Raw genomic sequence first — 20,365 nt, 5'->3', positions numbered from 1 at the left:
ATGCTTAACAGCTGTAATGTCATATATTGGCCTCAACTGTGGAGTCAGAACTGGGGTGTTGCTTCTGGGAAGGAGTGGTGTAGGGTGATCATAGCCTGGTGTACCAGATCAGGTGGTACAATAGTAGATTAAGTCTAGCTAGTTTTGCTATCTTATACTGGGGGAAACCAAGCTAGAGAGTAGTCATGGCCGGGCAGTAGATGTGAATACTCAATATGGGATGCTATGTGCTTTTGTATGCCTATGAAAACCAACGTAACTCAGATTCACACTGTGTTAACTTCTAAGCTGCATTCTTGTAGTATGAATACAGAATTGAATTGTGTAGTTAAGATCATAATTTTTTGTGGCCCCTCAACTCCTTTTTCCCATTTTGGTCTCATCTTGCGGTCTCTCCACAAAGCAATACCGCTTAGATTTATAAGACAGCGATACTGGGATGTCCCCCTCAACCACATCTATCATATTGGGCTTGTGCAATTGCAGGAAATATTTTTGGATGTCTGTTTTCAGGGTGTAGTTGCAAACCCAAGGGATTCTCACTTAGTGTTTTCACAGTTGTGCATGAATGTTTTTATAAAAATACAATTTATGTTGTGTGGAAGCTGTGTGTTTGAGGTTTGGTTCCTGGCATTACAGAAAAAAACTAACCCACAAAATGTTAGGATATTGCCGTCTTATAAAGTTTCTCTTTCCTTATGTAAAACCTCCAATACAATAGGTGGCATAGATAAGCTTCGCCGCAATACGCTTTCTCAAAAGATAATGAAGAATAAGAACAAAGCTTCCATTGGTTGTAGCAGCTGTCATTCAGCCACCTCCCCAAAAATCGGAATTACGAGACAGGCGACGCAGCGCAGCCCCGAGGACGAAGCGACTGGGGGGAAGAAAGCGACCAGGCGACAGGTACGATCGTCGGAACGTAGTTTAGAGGGGAGGTAGAGATCGTAAAGGATAGAGAGTTGAGTGTCATTACGCTACGGAAACGCTGTTAATGGTTTTATTTTGTGGTGTCGATATCGTTGTCTTGTTCTAAGTAATGGGAGGGGGTGGGGTACTTCGGACTGTTCAGATGAAGTGGTGAAGTGGGGGAGGGGAAATAATCATATTTAGCTACTGTCAACACAACCATAATCAACCCAACTAAGCATTGTCTATGCCTTTGTCTCAGTGTCTGCTCAGCTAGTGTTCAAGGTAAAACGTACGAACATCAGTTGTTTGAGACGGGTGTAGGTCCAGGATAGCGGGCTTTACCCAAGTTAACGTTAGCTAGCTATAGCTAGATGAAGAGAGAAAACAAGGATGTCCTTAATGAATATCAAACCTCCCCCAAACGTTGGCTTTATATATTGAACTGATTACGTTTGTATAGCTAATATTCTCGTGTTTTTTATGGTAGTGTCCAACAGAATCGTTTCTTCAAATCGTAAGCAGATAGCTAGCTTGTTGTAATTTAGTATAGATTCTTGTCAAGAAAGATATTATTACGACTCACAGCGTTATTGGTTACGAATGTAGGCTACCTGCATAAGACTAGAGAAACAACATTATTATTAAGCCTGTATCTGGCGAATTCGATTGTTTTTTAATTAATATTTTGTTATCCTACCACCTACCGGCATTTAGTATTTGCGTTAGCAGTGTACTTAGCTATTTATTAACTTCATTTGTTGAGTCGTGATCATCTTAATCGTGTAATCTTTTCAGAAAAACTTGCTTTGTCGTTATTGAGAAATATATATATATATATATATATATATATATATATATATTTTTTTTTTCTCGAGAAAAATATGTTGACTGGCTAACAATGCACCTTCCTCTGTGATAGTAGTGCGCTATTATAGCAGATATATCAATGTTTTGAACTTGATTTTTATGTCCCCCTCAACAGTCATTATGCATTGCTAAACTTCACATTTTTGAATGCTCAGTCTAAATCACTTTTCTTTATGTCTTGCAGGTTGGCTCTTCCCCTGCCTGACAAAACCTCTGCCCTTTCAGTGGGAGAACTCTCACCCCTCGTTCCCCCCTCCCCTTCCTCCCAACCCCGGCTGTCACAGGAACCCCCCCTCCTCCCTCCCCATCCCAGTTGCCCCCTGAGCGCCACGACATTCCCGCAGCCCAAATGGCGGCCCGTCCCTCCAGACCCAACGGGCAGCAGGCAGGCAAAGTGTGCCAGTTTAAGCTGGTGCTCCTGGGCGAGTCCGCCGTGGGCAAATCCAGCCTGGTGCTGCGCTTCGTCAAGGGCCAGTTTCAGGAGTACCAGGAGAGCACTATCGGAGGTATGGCACGGAAGCAGTTCATCACCCTGCCTCAACTCAGTGAAATGTGTTCAAGCAAGCATAGCTCTCCCCACCCCCTTTTGCACAACTATGTTTTGCTGTTTACTACAATGAACAGAGGCTATGTAAAGAAGAGAAGGAGAAATTTGATGGAGCTGCAGGTCTTCCGCCTATAATATTGATGTTGACAACAGTGTATGGAGAGCAGAGTGTAATGTCGGTGTAATTACTTCATTTTGTCTTCACATTTGAGGAAAGGTAGCCTACCACACAGCTGAAGAGTGTACTTGTTCCTTACAGTGTCTGTGCACCCAGTCATCACTCTTTTTTACGCTTTTACCCCCTTTTTTGCTCCACTTGGGAAAGCCAACTGCAAGCTTCCTGTCTTGAGTCTGTGCTCGAGTCAGCAGTGTGTTGCCCTGTGGGGCTGCAGGCCACAGTTGGTACTGGGCGGGTCTGGATTAGATGCCAGCCCATGGGGCCTGACCATGCACTAGAATAGTGCCTTAACAGGATGAGCCACCAATGTCCACCAGCCTCCAGTGTCATCACATTTTAACAAGTTAAAGGAAAGGACGAATGATTTGAGTCTGAAATGTGTGATCTCATTACAGTATAATTCAGTCCCTCCTTCCTTTCACTTGTCCTCGTTTAATTTTTTCTTTCTGTCCTCCTCTGCCCTACATGTCTTGTTCCTGTTTTGTTCTTTTTGCTGCAGCTGCTTTCCTGACGCAGTCTGTGTGCCTGGACGACACCACGGTCAAGTTTGAGATCTGGGACACCGCGGGGCAGGAGCGGTACCACAGCCTGGCCCCCATGTACTACAGGGGAGCGCAGGCAGCCATTGTGGTCTATGACATCACCAACGCGGTACACGCCCTCTTCGCTGCAGTCCCCCCGATCTTTTAACATGCTCATGCTCATGCTCATGCTGCAAAGCTTATTATAAAACATCCTGTTTTGATCCTGTGTGCTGATTCTACAATACAGTAATAACAGTTAATCACAGCGAACAGTATCACATAACATGCACATAACATGCAAATAACATCACAAAATAAATAATACCATATCATCAATTGCTTATATATGTATCCATTTTATAAAAAGCAATAGAGCACTGGAAGTTCCACTTTGCATTATGCCAAACAACGCCCCACCCGTGACTGTATTCACGATACGACACAGCCTCTCGTGCTGTATTGCTTGATCACAACCTCCACTGGCACACTTGATACCATATTGACGGGCTCATCCATTTGTTGAAACAATAGCAGGACAAGCCACCCGACGGACTAGCCACACCCTGATCTTTAGCATGCTATTTTTTGCATGCTGAGAAAGAACTTTCAGCACCCACTTCTCTTCTTGTTATATCTTCTTCCGTCTCTGCAGTGTGTGAACTCTGTACCTTGGCAGAGATCGGATCGAGTTAAAATGTGAACTAAGATTGATTGAGGGCCCCTCTTCACCTGTGTCACCCAGTGATTTTTTAAAAGTGTAATTATCATACGGAGTAGGATTAGTTCACACCGAGAGTATTTGCTTACTGCGTTTTCTTAAGTGCTGGTTTTCTTTTTTTTTATGCTGGCTCATTATCGCCGTAAATCGCTTTTTTTGTTTGGAGTCTTTTATCCCAGCGTTTTCAGAGTTCAACTCAGTTGGCTTTTAATGGGTCGGAGCTTAATTATAAAGTTTTCCCCCCACGCTAGTTCAAATAACTTTTTCAGCATTTCTGCTGTTTTCCCTTGTTGTTACCTCTCATAAGCAGCCGTTGTGAGGTGCTGTGTGTCAGTCTAACTGTAAACGGGGCTGTGAATCGTAATGCTGCGTGTGCGTCGCCCTGTCAGGACACATTTGGGCGGGCCAAGACCTGGGTGAAGGAGCTGCAGAGGCAGGCGAGCCCCAACATCGTGATCGCGCTGGCGGGGAACAAAGCCGACCTGTCCCCCAAGAGAGCCGTGGAGTACGAGGTACCTCCCCCCCCGACGGCCACGTCCCCACATGAACGTGTGTGTGTGTGTGTGTGTGTGTGAATGAATGTACACACCTGTGCACGTTAGGACTGTCAAATGATGGTTTGATTCTCGCATGCCATTCGAATTGTAAAAAAAATAAAAAAGGACATTTGAGTATGAACATTAATCTTTGAATGTGAAAGGAAAAAAAAATACATTTACTGCAGCTGTTTTCCTCTCAGCTTGGGTTGTGTCAAGCTAAAAATAAATCTTGCATTTTAGCGCCTCCGCTGTTGAAAACGGAAGTCGCTTGGTCATAGGCTTCGTTGCTATGCCGTTACTTAATGGACACGCCACTTTTTCCCCTGTTCCTTGATGTGATTGGAACGTGTCTTTTGCTCCGCTGGGAATGTAGTGAAGAAAAAGTGAACGAAAAAGTGAAAAAAAAAAACTAGCCTCTTCGCAAGTGGATAGTCTGATATTTTTGGCTAATAACCTGCAGGTCTGACATTGGCATACAATGCTTTAACAGATAAGTTATTTTAACCTTTTCCCTTTTTCCACATTAGTATTTTGAGAGGATAACTTTAAAATGGACCTATGCCAGTTATGTCTCTCATATTGGTTTGTAGACATAACGTGCAATTAATGCAGCCCAAAAGTAAAAGATTCTAACTTTTTTTGTTCAAGGAATAGTCTTAACGTCATTTATGTTGACAGCTCTAGTGTGAGTGAGTGCATGTTAAAGTGTGTGTGTGTGTGTGTACAAGTCTATGTGTGTGTTAATCATTTCTCATTGAGCAGTATAGAGCACTTGGTCTCTTGGCTTCCCATAACTCCCCTCTGCCCCTCTGTAATGTGGCCAGGAGGCGCAAGCTTACGCAGACGACAACAGCCTGCTGTTCATGGAGACCTCCGCCAAGACGGCCATGAACGTCAACGACCTCTTCCTGGCGATAGGTGAGCGACACCCTCCCCCGAAATACAGCCCGGCAGTACCTGAGGGAGGAACTCCCTGAGAGATGATGGGAAACGAACAAAAAGACTGACACTCGAAAGGACTTCTCACTCATGCATGAAGAAGCCAAGAGCTTAACTCACACAGCACAGGAAATCTGACTCTTAATCTTTGATTTGTTCATTTTAGTTTGTTTCAAAATGCAGGTCATTTCTCTCTTGAGAAATATAATTGATGTCTCCTTGGGTTCTCACCCAAAATACGTATTTTAAAGTTGTTATTTCTAGATGTAGCCACAAGGGGGCGCTCAGGTCGCGGTCACAGAAATGCAGTCCGACAAACAACTCGGCTTATCTGTCGGGTGATTTCAACGCTGAATAGTGTTTCTCAAAAGGCGCAGCTGATAAAGACTATTGAATATGTTTGCACTGGCTCCAGGCTTCAGATCCTGTCAACACCCATGAAGTACCTCATAAGGGCAGATTAGCTAGTGCTGTTTTTTTAACACGATGTAGTCATTAACTCTGCTCATATAATTGTTTATGCATAGAATAGCTTATTACAGGCAACCAGCTTATTTTTGGAAGCTTTAAAGGCAATTAACCAATGGAGCTGTGTCTCTTCTGCTTTTTTCGTTTTTCAGCCAAGAAATTGCCAAAAAGTGAGCCCCAGGCAGGCGGAGGGGGCCCGGCAGGGCGTGGCCCCAGGGCAGGGGTGGACCTCAACCAGCCCAGTCAGGCCAGCAAAAGCCAGTGCTGTGGGAACTGAGGAGGAGGGAGGGAGGGAGGGAGGAGGAGGGGGGGAGGGGAGGGAGGGGGGGAGTAGGGTAGGGGGAAATGCAAGTTTTTCCAGTGTGGTGATTGAGAGAAAGGGGGGTTTGAAAGAGAGAGTGAGTGAGAAAAAGAGAGAGTGAGAGAGAGAGAGAGAGAGAGAGAGAGAGAGAGAGAGAGAGAGAGCACACGTGCATTGGGAGCAAATCTTGGCCGGAAACACGCCCTGTTTATGTACCCAAACACAAAAGACAATGCCTGGCTGACACACTGCAAACACACTTCCTGGCTGTACGTACTCAAAGTGCGTTCTCATGTCCCTGTGGAGCTAATAAACCCGACACCCCGACAAAAGGGGCTTATCCAGGACGGCAGTGAAAGAACGAGCGGAAGAAAGCACAAATGGAAGAAGGCGGCATCGTCTTGCTGTTGCCTGCTACAGCGCCCCCTGACTGCGATGCTTGACGCTGCAGAATTTACGGTGACGCGTTTCAGAGAGCGACCGCGTGTGAAATCAGCTTTGCGTAGCTCGGAGGGTCCGGTCCGCGTTCGCGCGCACGCGTAGGGTGTGTTTCCGGCGCATCGCAGTCACCAAAGCCACGCCCCCTGAACAGCACAGCCCCCGCCCCCGACACACACCACAGGGGAGGTCAGAAGATAACAACCCGGAAAGGTTCTACGTCTGAAATCACCCACAACCGCCGTGGACGTCCACCAAAAAGTGACGCACGCCACGCGCTCCCGAGACGCGCTCGGACACACAGGGACGTCCGCGGCCGAGCGGGAGAAGAGGGGGACGTGCGACCCCGCCCGCGTCCTACGCTTCGACCCCGACCCCGGTCTCACGTTCCGCTCTCGCGCCTGACCCGACCCCCTGGCGACGCTGGGGCTGGTTTCGAACCGTGACGGGGAACAAAAGCCGACCGAAGTAAGTGTGGACAGAGGGCGGCGTTTCCTGTGGGGTTCGGAAAGGGGGCGTCACGCTGAACCCTCTTAAATCACGCGAGGTTTTCCACCCTGCCGAACCGCTTTCCCGCTCTAGCCGAGCGACGCTTCGCCGCCCGCACGCTGTGGACGTCAGCGTCCAGTCCATCTTCCAGTGCGGGTAAACTAGCGAGTAGTGGAGGCCGGTGCGGGAAGCATCCTTTAGAAAGTAGGAGTGGATCTCCCCACCGTCTCATTGGGGTTAGATCTGAGTAACAGTGCATCGGTGTCGGGGTGCAGCCACGCGGGAGTCCCCCTGGTGACAGAGATCCCGAGCGCACGTTTGTCAGAGCAGCCACGCCTCATCGTCACGCGTGAGAGAGCGGCCGTCAGAGAGCAGCCACGCCTCATCATCACACCTGAGAGAGCGGCCGTCAGAGAGCAGCCACGCCTCATCGTCGCGCGTGAGAGAGCGGCCGTCAGAGAGCAGCCACGCCTCATCGTCACGCGCGAGAGAGCGGCCGGAGCAGCGAGGCGCTGAAGGGGTTAAACCGCGGCGCGGCTCAGGACCGCGTTCGTAAAGCATCTTGCAGCAGGAGCGCTGATCTCAGATCAGTTCTGCGTTTCAGCCGACAGCGGGTAGGGCTAGGCCACAGACGGGGGAAACCTGACCCTGGGTCAGTACTCTAAGGGCACTTTATTAATACGGCCCAGGGGGGCGTTTCTGCACAATAGCACAGTCTTCTCAAAGCACCATCCCGCTCACTTCAGCACGCGTTTCTTCCAACACGATCAGTGTACTGAGGGCACAGGTCCACCCAAAAGAGCCTTATTTCTGTACCTATTGTCCTACAAATGATTTTCAGTTGGGTACAGTATGAATTAAGTGCCATTTCCCCGACACCCCAACACACTGCTCTCACGCAAAACAAAACCCCCAAATTTTCGCTGCAGTCAATGGACTTTCGCATATGGGAAGAACTACCAACTTTTAGACTCTGACACAAATCTAGCCGCTATGGGTGCGCACTTGGACCCACAGCAGCAGCAATTGGACAATTCGGAGAGGGTTCTACGTGTGGATTCCTTGTTTATTGACTTAGTTTCACCCGCAGTGACTGGGTTTTCCATAAAAGGGCATACTTCTTTCCAGAACGCAACGATTGTGCCTAAGCATGACGTGGGGACACTGCAGTATTTTAATCCTCTTTCTAAACGCATTATACGTCATTTATACTCTCTCCTTCAAAAACAAATCAAGTCTTTGCAGAAAATAAAACACATGTATATCAAAAAAAAAAGGTATAAATGCATAACAAGGTATATATTGGAAAAGTGTCTGTCTTGGCTTAGAGGCTATAACCGAGGAGGAGCAAGGTGACCGTTTGCCACAGTGTATTTAATGTAAGTAAGTAATTACTGCAAACAAGTCCTGTCTTGTACGTATGAAAATAAATTGTCTTTCATATTATGCCGTCTCTCGCGATCCATTTCCTGTTCCTTCTGAACTTCTGAACTGTTAAGACGAGTTTCGGTTTCAGATTCAGAACATGAAGTAAATAGTTCATAAGATGTCGACCTAGCTACCATTGTTTATCTGCACAGCATGATTTATTTATCTAGAAAGACTTATTTATGTCCTTTATCCAGAAATACCTCTGTTTATCCCACCTATCACTAAAGCACTAAATCACACCCTAGTACTCTGAAATTGGTCTTCAAATGCAGTAAACACAAAGGCAAATCAATTTATGTACATAAAATATTTATTCTTTAAAGAATAGTTTAAAATACATGTATGCGTACAGTTCTTAAATGACTTGGTGTAAACAATGTTTGTGATTGTGTCGGTGATTCTGAAAGAATGTAACATGTTTAGTGCACTTAGTGCTAGAAATCCTGTTTTCAAGTGGACAGCATAAACGTGTTTTTCAAGCTTGTGCTCATTGACCCTCCCTTTTCAGTGTCCAACAACCTAACAAATTAGCAAACTAAAATACGATAACGTCTGTAGGGTGAAAGCAGTTATGAAGTTTAGTAAGTGTACCACTAAGTAAACTGCAGAATGCAAAAATTGCTAAAAACAAATGATGGGTTACCAGTCTGAACCATGTGTGTCAACACAGACGACACAATGACAGCACAAATATTTGGATAATGTCCCTGGACATGAATTAGGAGTTCAACCTAATTCATGTCCAGACACAATAAGGCACACGATATGATTTGCTGACGCTAAAACTTAAAAGCTCCCTCTTTAAAGACCGCGCCGTCCACCCAGCAATTGAAGCATACAAACATTTCGTTTCTATCCAAGGTCACTTTGAGAAAAGAGAAAATGTAACTCTTAACTGTGCCTCAAAACTTAACACAGTGTTTCAACCTACTTACAGTAGATATTATCACGCTAGCCAATAGTTTAATGTATTAGGTTAACCTTAACACAGACCATAAAATAAACACTGCCCAGCAATGTTAACGTAAGACCTGACTGTATTCAGTAGTTCGATAGCAGCCGGGTGTGTCCTGACATGCTAAACCTTACTGTGGCTGAGCTCTGTAATTCCAGCCAGTACTCTCCACCTAGTTATGCGCATTATGCACAAAGTTATTCCTCTTCTTAATCTATGGAATTTCGTAAAAACTAAATATCGCAAGGGCACAGAATGTGCAGCAGTGCTCGACCCTGAAAAAAAAACGCGAACCTGGGAAAAAAAACGCGAATGTGTACACTGGTGTGTCTGCGCATTTTTTCGTACAAAGCGAGTGACTGTGTCATTGCTGGGAATGATCCTCAGTGACTAATAGCCCACACCAGTGAGGGAACAGAATGTATGCATGTGCGCGCACGTGTGTTTGTGTGTGTGTGTGTGTGTGTGTGTGTGTGTGCTTGTTTGCACATTCCTTCCGACAAGACTGAAGTGCAAAACTGGGATTCTATTGTGTGCGCCTGAGGAGGAAACGGCAAAAGAACGCGGTGCCACCGTTTCTGGAGTTCCACGGGCCTGAGGAGGCGGGAGGAGCGGCTGGGCGGGTCTCCGAGGGGCCTTCCGTTAACAGCGCCGCGTCGCGCGGGCCGGGCGCTAGCGCCAGCGCCGCGCTCACGACACCACGCAGGAGTCGGGGCTCTTCGGGCTCCCGGGCTCGGCGCCGTCTCTCGGGCCGAGCGCTTCCCCCGGCGGGCGGGCGCCGTCCTCGCCCCCGCTTTCGGAGCCCTGCCGGTCCTCGCCCGGGACGTCCTGCTGGGGAGGGGCCCACCCCAAGCCCGGCGCGGTTCGCGGGAATTCGTCGGGCGTGGACATCGGGGTCTCTCCGGCGAGGCCGTCGGCCAGCCCCGGGAGAGGCTCCGCCCCCCGGGGGGCCCCGCCCTCGCGGGAGAGCGCCTCGTCCTGCGCGGCGGCCGGCTGGCCGAAGGTCTTGGTGAACATCCTCTGGATCTTGATCAGAGGGCCGGGGCTGTCGCCCTCCCCGCTCGCCTGGCCGTCCTCCGAGTCCACCGACGACCCAGCGTGCAGAGCGGGGCGCCCCCCCTCGGCGGGCTGCTCCTCCCTCCCCTTCCTGAAGAAGGACGCCAGGATGCCCCCCGCCGTGGTCTCGGCCTCCCCCTCCCGGGGCCCGGGGGCTGGGGGGCTCGGGGCGCTGTCCAGCCGCACGAGGGTGAGCGGGGCGTCGGGGGCGTCCACCCACTCGCTGGCCTCCTCCAGCGCGTCCACCGCCACCTCCGGCTCCTCCTCCTTCCTCCTGTCTTCCTTGTGGTCTTCCTCTCTGGCCCCCTCCCGTTTCTCCTCCCCTTCCTCTTCCGGTCTACTGTCCGTTACCAAGGCGTACACCGGCACCGTTGGAATGGCAAACCGCTCCTGCGGAGGCACGACAACACAGTGTCAATGTCAAATTTTACTTCTCTTTTCATTTGGATTGCCCAAATCTTTTGGCCTGACATCATCCACCATGAATGCAGAAGTGCGCAGATAAGCATTGTTTATCCTACTGTGGAAACTTCCCTTCTAATCATCTGATCTGCTGTACCCAGGCTCAAAAAATGACTAAACAGGGCAACATCTAGTGTGGCTCTCTTTCCACTGACAGTACACAACTGATCACTGCCATATCATTTTGAACCTTGTGTTCATCTTGTGCTTTACTGAACAAATCCGTATCACGACAGCAGGCATTCGAGTGGTAATCTCAGATTACCTTCAATTTCATTCACAAGTGTGGAGTTGTGAAGCAACAACTGTTGGAATACATCCAACACATCACTCTAGAATCACCGCTGCCAGCCAGACCTGAGCTGCTAGCAAAATTCACAATAAAGAAACCCTTCCATCGAGCTGAAGCAGAGAATGTGTGCGCGTACAAGCCTCTCCGGACGGAGCGCTAATCTGTTCGATAAACAGATAAAAAAACGTCACGGTTCAATGTGCAGTGGAATGAGAGAACGCTTATTTTTAGAACCGAGAAAGTCGACAAAGAGCAGCGTCCCGAGGTCCGCCGCTTGCGCAACACGTAGTTTTAAAAAAATAACACGGCGCCCGATCGCCAATGTTTATTGCTGTTCTAGCGTGGTGCACAGGGAGTGCAGGGACTTGTAGATCAGCTGTGTTCTGCACGTCCTATGAAGTCAAAAAATGTTCTCATAGAGTAAAACAAGAAGTAGAAGAAAAAAGTTCCTTTTTTTTTTGGGGTAAATTCAGTGTAAGAACCTGTAGCTACAAGCCTCCAGGCAGAGGACTTATGGGCTTGTAACATGTCTGCACAGAAAGAGGACAGTAAATCACTGATATGAGGGTCAGATCTTCTGGAACGTTTCAGCTCCTGTGTGGCGTCATTAGGCCGAGTGAAGAGCTGCAAAGACCCCTGGGTAGGATTGCACAACTAGTCAAGCGTTCAGTGGAACAGACAGGAAGTCCTCCCTAGCCTTGACAGAGGCTGGTATGCTCTGCGCGCTTGTGTAAACACCCCTCCCCTCGCCCGGCTCACCTCTTTAAGCCTCTGGATTTCCTCCGTGAGCGCGCCCACCATTTCCTTCAGCGAGTCCACCGACTCCTCCAGCCGCCTCTTCGCCTGGCGCTCGCGCTCCAGCTCCTGCAACACAAGAGCCCCGCGGGATTATGGGCTGTGGAACCGCCCAGCTATGACGCAACGGCATAGCCCGGCAACGGCATAGCCCGGCAACAGCACAGCCCAGCAACGGCACAGCCTGACAACGACAAAGCCCGGCAACGGCACAACCTGGCAACGGCAAAGCCCGGCAAAGGCTGACCCTGTGTTTGCGTGTTTGGGGAAAGGTACACTGTTCGCAGAGGCTAACCCTGTGGTTGCGTGTTTGGGGAAAGGTACACTGTTCGCAGAGGCTGACCCTGTGTTTGCGTGTTTGTGGAAAGGTACACTGTTCGCAAAGGCTGACCCTGTGGTTGCGTGTTTGGGGAAAGGTACATTGTTCACAAAGGCTGACCCTGTGTTTGCGTGTTTGGGGAAATGTATGTTGTTGGCAAAAGCTGATCCTCATTTGAGCGACTGGGAAGGGTACCACGTTGGCCAATGCTGACCCCGAATTTGAGCGACTGGGAGAGGTACCTCATTTGGCCAATGTTGACGCCACGTTTGAGTGACTGGGAGAGGTAGCTCGTTGGCTAATGCTGACCCCACATTTGAACGACTGGGAGAGGTACCTCGTTGGTCAATGCTGACCCTGAATTTGAGCGACTGGGAGAGGTACCTCGTTGGTCAATGCTGACCCTGAATTTGAGCGACTGGGAGAGGTACCTCGTTGGTTAATGCTGACCCTGAATTTGAGCGACTGGGAGAGGTACCTCGTTGGTCAATGCTGACCCTGAATTTGAGCGACTGGGAGAGTACCTCGTTGGTCAATACTGACCGCGTTGGCGACTGGAGAGTACTCTGGTCAATGCTGACCCTGAATTTGGCGACTGGGAGAGGTAACTCGTTGGTCAATACTGACCGGTTGGCGACTGGGAGAGGTAACTCGTTGGTCAATGCTGACCCCGCATTTGAGCGACTGGGAGAGGTACCTCGTTGGCGCTGTCCGCCTCTCGCCGCGCCTCCGCCAGCATCTCCTCGGCTCCCTCCAGGGCGTCCTGCAGACAGTCCACCTGGAAAAACAGCGTCTCCCGCTGGACCTCCAGCCCCCGCAGCTCCTGCACCACCTCGTCGTAGCTCTCCTGCAGGTCCAGCTGGAGGCAGATCACCCAGAGAGGTCAGCAGGCCAGTCAGTGTGAACTTGCACTCGGAGCGCTCCTCTCTAGCTCACGGGAGTGTGTGCCTCATGTCCACGGCAGAATAAAAGGATTCCAACACAGCTGCACATTCCAATATGCTCATTTATTATCAATACGGACCATATAAGCCAGGTCTCATCGCAATATAGCCCATGAACATAAGTATAGTGTATAGCGTTACTTTTGTGAGCTGAGGTATAAAATGCAGAGGCACAGCAATGTTATGTTGTCATGCACCAATGTTCTCAACTCAACTGCAAGTGTGTCAGTGACTACAGCATGACGTTCATACACGTGCACACGCTGACTAAACCCACTCAAAGGGGTGTTCCCTGAAAATGACTGTTAGACGGCTATTTGTTACAAAGCACTCTGCCTTTGTCTGCTGTGATTACGCCTATCCTGTCAGTGGGCGAGTAGGTTTGTGGAGATCTCAAGAAAGCCTGTTTTACTGGAACCAATTAAGAAAGCTCTACAACCCCCTTTATGGGGACAGGACAAACTGGCACACTCCTCTGCCAAAGAACATGTTCCATGAACCCTCATTATTGCATTGAACAATCTCAACTCATTTGGTAATAATGAGAATTAATATTTGGAGTGGGAAACTGTAGCCTATGGCTGGTTTAATCTGTGACTGCTTAAAACATTAAAACATGCTATAATGTTTTTTGGTAATGTTTACTTTTATCTTGCTGGAAGACAAAAATAACTCCACAACTATCAGTTTTTTTTAAATTTATTTTTTAAATGATTAGGTATGAAATGCAAGGCCTCCCTTTTAAAGCATAACTTAATTTTAAATTTTTTTACATGGAACCATTTTTCTGACCATTTCCACCATGCTGTTCGGTAATGATAATAATATTCTCGTATATTTCTTTGTGCGGCTTTGGTCACCCTGAGAGCTGCTATAATATGCTTTGCAATGCAGTCTAATGGGCCCACACAAATGAGCCTTGAAATGCCCATAAAATAGGCTCCTTCAAAATAATAACTGCATAGCTTGAAGGGGACATTCATTTACATGAGTTTCCATCACTCCATGACCAGGCATTTTTTTTGCATTTCAGTTGACAGACTACTTTTTTTTAGCGGAATCATACCATTGTTCTCAGTGAGAACTATGGCAAGCAGCGTGCAATGTGCTGCCAAGGAAGTTAGTGTCTGAACAACTCTCAACTCTACCAGTACCGCCCGCCCACCAGCGCCCCCCACCCTCCGTGTGCAAGAATACAGCCTGCCATAGTGCGAGTAAGGAAATGTTTCCACAGTGCAAAAAAGTACTGCAAATGAACATTATGAAAGTTTGTTGCATTAACTGCTCAGAATTATCAATTCAATGCATTTGCATATGCTAATTGAGCTTCTGTTTGGTGGAAAACATTTAGAATGCATTTTGAGGCTTGTTTGCATGGCTTGTTTCCATTAACCTGCATTGCAAAGTAGAGTGGAGCGGTTCTCGGGGTGACCAAAGCTCCACAGAGAAAGATGTGACAAAATTATTACCAATATCGTTCAGCATGGTGGAATTGGTTTGGGGTCCAAGTCGGGAAAAAAGAAGAAGAAAGATGTCCTTTAACTCCTTGTATAATTACCATTTCTGGGAAATGATTGATCAGGTCCTCTTCGGCCTGCAAAGTGAAAAAAATGAAGTCAGGATTAGTGTGAATCCGGTCCGCAGATCTCCTCACACTGCACTTGGGACTAAACTGGGCATTTTCCCAGCTTTTACATAACATAACATAATGACGAGAACAGGCCATTCAGTCCAACAATGCTTGCCATTATCTTGACTAAATTGGTTCTCTGAATACCTACAGACTAGATAGTATCTAACACCGTATCAAGCCTAGTCTTGAAAATCCCCAGAGTTTCTGCCTCTGCTACATGACCTGGCTATTCCACACATTCATCTTCAGGGATCACACACAGCTCTATATTAATGCCTTCAGGTCAGAGGTGTCGTACTCCAGTCCAGGAGGGCCACAGCGTCTGCAGGTATTTGTGCTTTTCTTTCATGCGAGAGCCAAAAGTCCTTGAGAACAAGGTGTGTGGACTCTGTATCCAATCAACAACTTAATCACTCATGCTGAAACAAAACGAAGACCACTGCGACCCTCCAGGCCTGGAGTTTGACACCCTTGATTGAGCTCTATTACAAGGAGGTTATTGGCAGGAACTGATTTTTTAATTCCAAAAACAGTTCAACCACATTCTTCTTTGAGGTACAATTATTAGTATTTCACTGTACAGTGCTATACTCAGTTACCTATTCAATCTGATATCCTTGAAAATTCTAGCACACTGTGCAGACAATGCACAAAAGCAATGAAAGCTGATGCATAGCAGTTCGAGCTGTTCCAGGTCTTATTATAAGTGGGCTAAAATTGGCTACTACCAAGGATCTGAGATGTCAAACTGCTGGAGACCAAGAGTAGCCCCGTCCCTGTAGCAGTCTGCAGCGTTGCCTTGGTCCTGGGGGCACAGTAACTGCTGAGTACAGACCTCTTAATTCTGCTGCGGACAGAAAATCCTCCCTTGCGACACATGAATTATGCTCTGGTTTATAAAATTTTTAAATATGTATAAAAGTTTTATAACAAAACAAACATGGCCTCTGTTCCAATGGGAATGCTCAACATCTGTTGTTCATGAGGTCATATAATAGCCCCATTTGTCCCAGTGAACAAGGTGACAATAACTACAGAACAAAACATAAATATCTTTTGTTTGCCTCACTGCATTGCAGGCTATTTTTCACTCAACATCGTTGCTATGGGCTGCATACCAAAGCCGCACTGCAGGTCTTCCTGCGACTTCACTTTGTGTGAGCTTGTGCGGGCTTTGGTGTTAAAAAAGCACACTGGAAAGCAAAGTTTTGGAGGGGAACTACAGATGTCTACACTCTCCCAAACTGGCAGTGGATCACGTATGAACATGGCTGTGGTTGCAAATAGCTGATTGGACATTCCTAATTAGGGTGGGAATTGGTTATGTTCTGCCTCATGTAGGGTGCCAAGACTTAGTTTAAATAAAAAGTAAATTATCGCCTTTAGGTGCTATAACAGTCAACCCTGGAACCCTAAACAACAATAACTGTTCATAGATATAATTTTATTATTGGACTGCTGTACCCGCTCAGACTGCTGTACCCGCTCAACCAGCAGTGTCACTATCGAGTGAAGTGCTAGGGGACAACCTGCTTACTGTCACCCCCAGTGTTGGGTTCAATTCCATTTCAATTCAGGAAATCAAATGAAATTCAATTCATGGACTGTCAAACAGCTACGTTCTATGAGGATTTTTCAATTCAGTTCAGTTCATCGAAATGTAAATGACTCCAACACTGCTCTCCCCAGGCCAAATATTCACAGCCCCCTGGGACTCCAGACCAGTCAGCACCGACTGGTCCAGACTTCATCCGAATATTAGAGAGCCTCATTCCACTAACAGCAAGGGCCCCAGTAGAATGTGCTGCTGGGGGGCTCCATTCCATGATGGTTTATGTGCATGTATCTAACAAAGAAGTCATGTGATTTAAGAACAGTAATAAAAAAAAAATTGTTCTTAATAAATATCATCTTCTGCTTGCCCTATCACAAAGCCACTGTGCCATTATTCAGCAATTAATAAATTAATTAAAGGAACTGATTACTCAGTAAACTAAGCACACCTTATCTCTTGGATCTCAATTTCTTTTGTAATTTGCTTTGGTTAAAGGCATCTGACTAACCTGTAAATTCTAAATTGACTGCTGATTTTAAGGTGGACAACAAAAGCCAGGGTGCATTGTTGTAGGGCATTAGATTGATGGCTGAACATTGGTAAATGGGTGAAATACAGAATTAAAAATAAAAATGGTTGATGACATGACATCTGATCAGTCTTGCAGAAGATTAATTTCGCCATCTGTGGTATCTAGCTGTGTGAAATGGGAAACCTCAGCCAGCTGTGGTTATGACAGGTTATGACCTCTTTCATAATTGCGTCAACTCACAGTGGCACACAAAGGGAACTGAAGCATGCTGATGCCGTCCAAAACACAACTTGGGCAGCAGTGTTGTATAACGGGTAAGGAACTAGTCTTGTAACCTAAAGGTCACAGTCTCGATTCCCAGGTGGGACACTGCCGTTGTACCCTTGAGCAAGGTACTTAACCTGCATTGCTTCAGTACATATCCTGCTGTATAAATGGATACAATGTATATGTTGTGTAAGTCACTCTGCATAGGAGCGTCTGCTAAATACCTGGAATGTAATGCAACTGAATCAGACGTACTGCAGAGTCCTCATATTTACAGTGCGTTAGCATTTTTAGACAAAAACATGATTCGTATAAAAAGGTTTTTGCAGCCTCACCTGCTTTTCTCCCTGGGGCGGCTTCTTGAGGGAGCCCAATTTGCTGTCGGTGCGGGTCAGGCGCTTGGCGGAACCCTCTGCCTGGTAGACGGAGCAGAAACACGAAAACAGAGGAACTCAGCTTTTCCGTCCTGCTACAGACCACTGCAGCGTCTACCTGTCGCCTCACTGTACGTGCAACCTTCCTAAGCAGAGACTGCAAAGCACTGACGAGGAAACAATTCACACAAACAAGTATCTCTGGCAGGGAGCTGGGTCCAACTTGGAAAGGAAAAAAGGGAAATGGCTCAACACTTATGGGAGAGGTTCCCATGGTGGCCACATATTAATAGAACTAATCTCAACGGCACAGGCACTCATCCTTCCTGCTCAGCCCATCTGTTTCAAATGGGCCTGTCTGTAAGGTAGCAAAAAGGGATAAACAATGGACAGCAACAGTTCTGTAATAATAATACTGGTACTAATACTCAGTGCTGCCATTTGAGATGCCTTAACAGAGATCTTCACTGGTAGCACAATATCTTTGTGTTCTGACAATATCAATGATCAATTAATGAATGTGCTACAACTGTTTGTAACTTTCGTTGAAGGGACCATGGCTTGTGACAACAATTTAACAATAACCAATTTTCTGGAATGTATTGATACTGTTTCTACGTTGAAACGCTTTCTTTTTTTTTTGGGAGAAAATGTTGATTTCTCCGACAATTATGAGGAAATTAATAACATTTGCCAGTATAAGTTAGTCAGGAGTACCGGTTTGAGTAGCCTAACTTAATATGTAAATGATATATTCGTGAACCTTTACAGCATTCCACTGTGCCTTTGAAATTCTATCCTGTCACAACACGACACACGTTTCCCCCGAACGTCAAAAAACGTGACTAGACTAAGTGCACACCTTTCATGACAAATGGCTCAACGACTGCCTTCTTCGGTCGCTGGAAAACTACAGGTAGGCTACGAGTGGCCCGATTAAATGGCAAGTGCACACAGACATTGCAATACTAAATTCATATAAACTGAGGGTAGAAGTGTCAGTAACTAAGAACTGAAGTCCATTTGAAGTTCAGTACTTATGCCACACACATAGGCCCTGTAAACTTGCGTTTAGCAAAGTGATTTTCCGGTAAGACATGCACGTAATATAATGGTGACTGAACATACAAAAAAGAAAAAAAGAAAAATCAAAGTGACGTCGCAATCTATTTGCAAATAGGGTCTAGAATAAGAATAAATTTAAGTCAAATAACATTTTTTACAACTTGATTCGTCCGTTTCACATCGTCTTCGGCATAAACCAAATGTGTGTCAGTCTATGGTTTTTTAAACTATTATTTTTAACAAGCGAACCTTCCAAAAGGTAATCAGATTGCGGTAACATAACCCAATAATCGCGGATTGTTGCCATTTCGGTGTCGTAGGCTACCTGACTTCAATCATATAATTTTCCCAAAGGAAGTATCAGGGTGTGCTTAGCCTATATTTAATCATCAAGCCGTATGTAACGAACTGAAACGATATGGTTCGTGTATGCTGAATTACCACGCAACAATAGTGAATCGACAACACGAACTGTTGTTTAACCTATTCTGTGTAATAATGCTTTATCTTTCGTAGCCGATCAGGCTATATTTTTGCATAAAACACAATAGACCAAATCAAATATTTGGTCAGACAAACATAACCAAGTATTGCCATAAAATGTAAAGATAGTCCCTCTTACCTCTTTGATTAAGTGCCGAAGGGACTCATCTTCACTCATTCCCCGAGAAAGAGTCCGTTTTCTCGGTGTCCCCACTTTTTCCAAGGACCCGGAGTGCATTATTAAATATGTACCACTTTAAGAATCGCAGTTTAAATGTATATTGTTGTTTTAAAGTATTGGTGGTTTGCGACGGAACGAGCCTCCTTTGTTGAAGGACTACGCTGCCAGTAGGCGAAACATTGGAATGGAGTCTCGCCCTGTTTGTGGGAGGCTTTCACCGAAGAACATGTAACTGGGCGTAGCGTTCTCTCTCAGTGGTTGCTTCACTCTTAACTTCCCATAGGCTATGAACGGCGAGTAGCCTACTTTGTGTGGCAGAATGCCAGTTTATCGCCTTCGCCAACCTCTAATGCCAGAAATCACTACCAACAGCTATGAAATATGCATGCAGGCCAACCGTTTTCGTAATGCTAAAACCCATTTACGGAAACGATGACGAAACAGGTGGTGGGTGCCACCTTGGATCCACAGAAACGATTTTGTTCTACTGAAAGACAGAACAAAACATTGAAAACGATTTCTCATTGAGAAGCTAGGTATAACTTGAGCAAACGGGATTTTTGTTCAAGGATCTAGGTCGCCTGCTTATGCATCCATGGTCGTGACAATTAATCCTTTCCTGTAAAACTCGTTTGAAACTACAGGCTGATCTCCGCGGTATGTTTGTGACCATAAATTCAGAGATATTTTTGTGTTTCTCGTTCCATTATTGTTTATGCTAAAATGCATATTTCCTTAAAGGTACAGGTGCAAAATGCACTATATTTTCAGTTTAACAAGTTCAATGAGACTAAAGCATTTTAAGCTCTTGCAAGATCCTGACAGGTCCAATCTTTTGTTGCCCCAACACCATATGCTGCTCATGAGTATAGGCTACAAAAGAATATGAAATCCACAAGCCCAAAGATCTGTGGCTGTGTCATTTCTAGAAATGGATGCATTTTATCAGTTTCATCCATTTCTATAAATATTGGGATGGCAGTTATGACATCTACCAAGTTACGGTTTAGCAGGGCATTTCCCATATTCTAGCCTATACAGCCTAGAAAAGTTTGGCACTTTTCAGGGCTTCATAAAGAAATAATGAGCACAGACTCTCAG

General features: G+C 46.3%; 4 protein-coding genes across 5 annotated transcripts in view; 2 read left to right on the top strand and 2 right to left on the bottom strand.

The window, feature by feature from the left end:
- The window catches only part of LOC135237099 (HIG1 domain family member 1A, mitochondrial-like), a 193,315-nt gene that overhangs the window by 166,300 nt on the left and 6,650 nt on the right, over nt 1–20,365 (bottom strand). The window lies entirely within an intron of this gene.
- LOC135237097 (ras-related protein Rab-5B-like) lies at nt 757–8,366 on the top strand. The gene is made up of 6 exons (XM_064303836.1): nt 757–906; nt 1,964–2,285; nt 3,004–3,155; nt 4,136–4,258; nt 5,110–5,203; nt 5,845–8,366. Exons 2-6 carry the CDS (start codon nt 2,129–2,131, stop codon nt 5,967–5,969), a joined length of 651 nt encoding a protein of 216 aa, XP_064159906.1. The 5' UTR covers nt 757–906; nt 1,964–2,128; the 3' UTR covers nt 5,970–8,366.
- Nucleotides 8,644–19,781, bottom strand: si:ch1073-456m8.1 (myristoylated alanine-rich C-kinase substrate). The gene is made up of 6 exons (XM_064303835.1): nt 19,223–19,781; nt 17,497–17,577; nt 14,733–14,768; nt 12,928–13,089; nt 11,876–11,980; nt 8,644–10,752 (listed from the first exon to the last, which is right to left on the bottom strand). Exons 1-6 carry the CDS (start codon nt 19,319–19,321, stop codon nt 9,997–9,999), a joined length of 1,239 nt encoding a protein of 412 aa, XP_064159905.1. The 5' UTR covers nt 19,322–19,781; the 3' UTR covers nt 8,644–9,996.
- sarnp (SAP domain containing ribonucleoprotein) overlaps nt 18,331–20,365 on the top strand; it is a 33,011-nt gene continuing 30,976 nt past the window's right edge. For both annotated transcript variants that reach the window (XM_064303838.1, XM_064303837.1), the window contains exon 1: nt 18,331–18,451. In XM_064303838.1, the coding sequence (XP_064159908.1) occupies nt 18,410–18,451 (42 nt within the window). In that variant the 5' untranslated portion in view covers nt 18,331–18,409. The remainder of the gene's footprint in view (nt 18,452–20,365) is intronic.

The sequence above is a fragment of the Anguilla rostrata genome, chromosome 13 (genome assembly GCF_018555375.3).
Source record: "Anguilla rostrata isolate EN2019 chromosome 13, ASM1855537v3, whole genome shotgun sequence".
In the NCBI taxonomy this organism is placed as follows: domain Eukaryota; kingdom Metazoa; phylum Chordata; class Actinopteri; order Anguilliformes; family Anguillidae; genus Anguilla; species Anguilla rostrata.
Note: the sequence above shows the minus strand (reverse complement) of the source record. Positions and strands in the feature narration are given on the sequence as shown.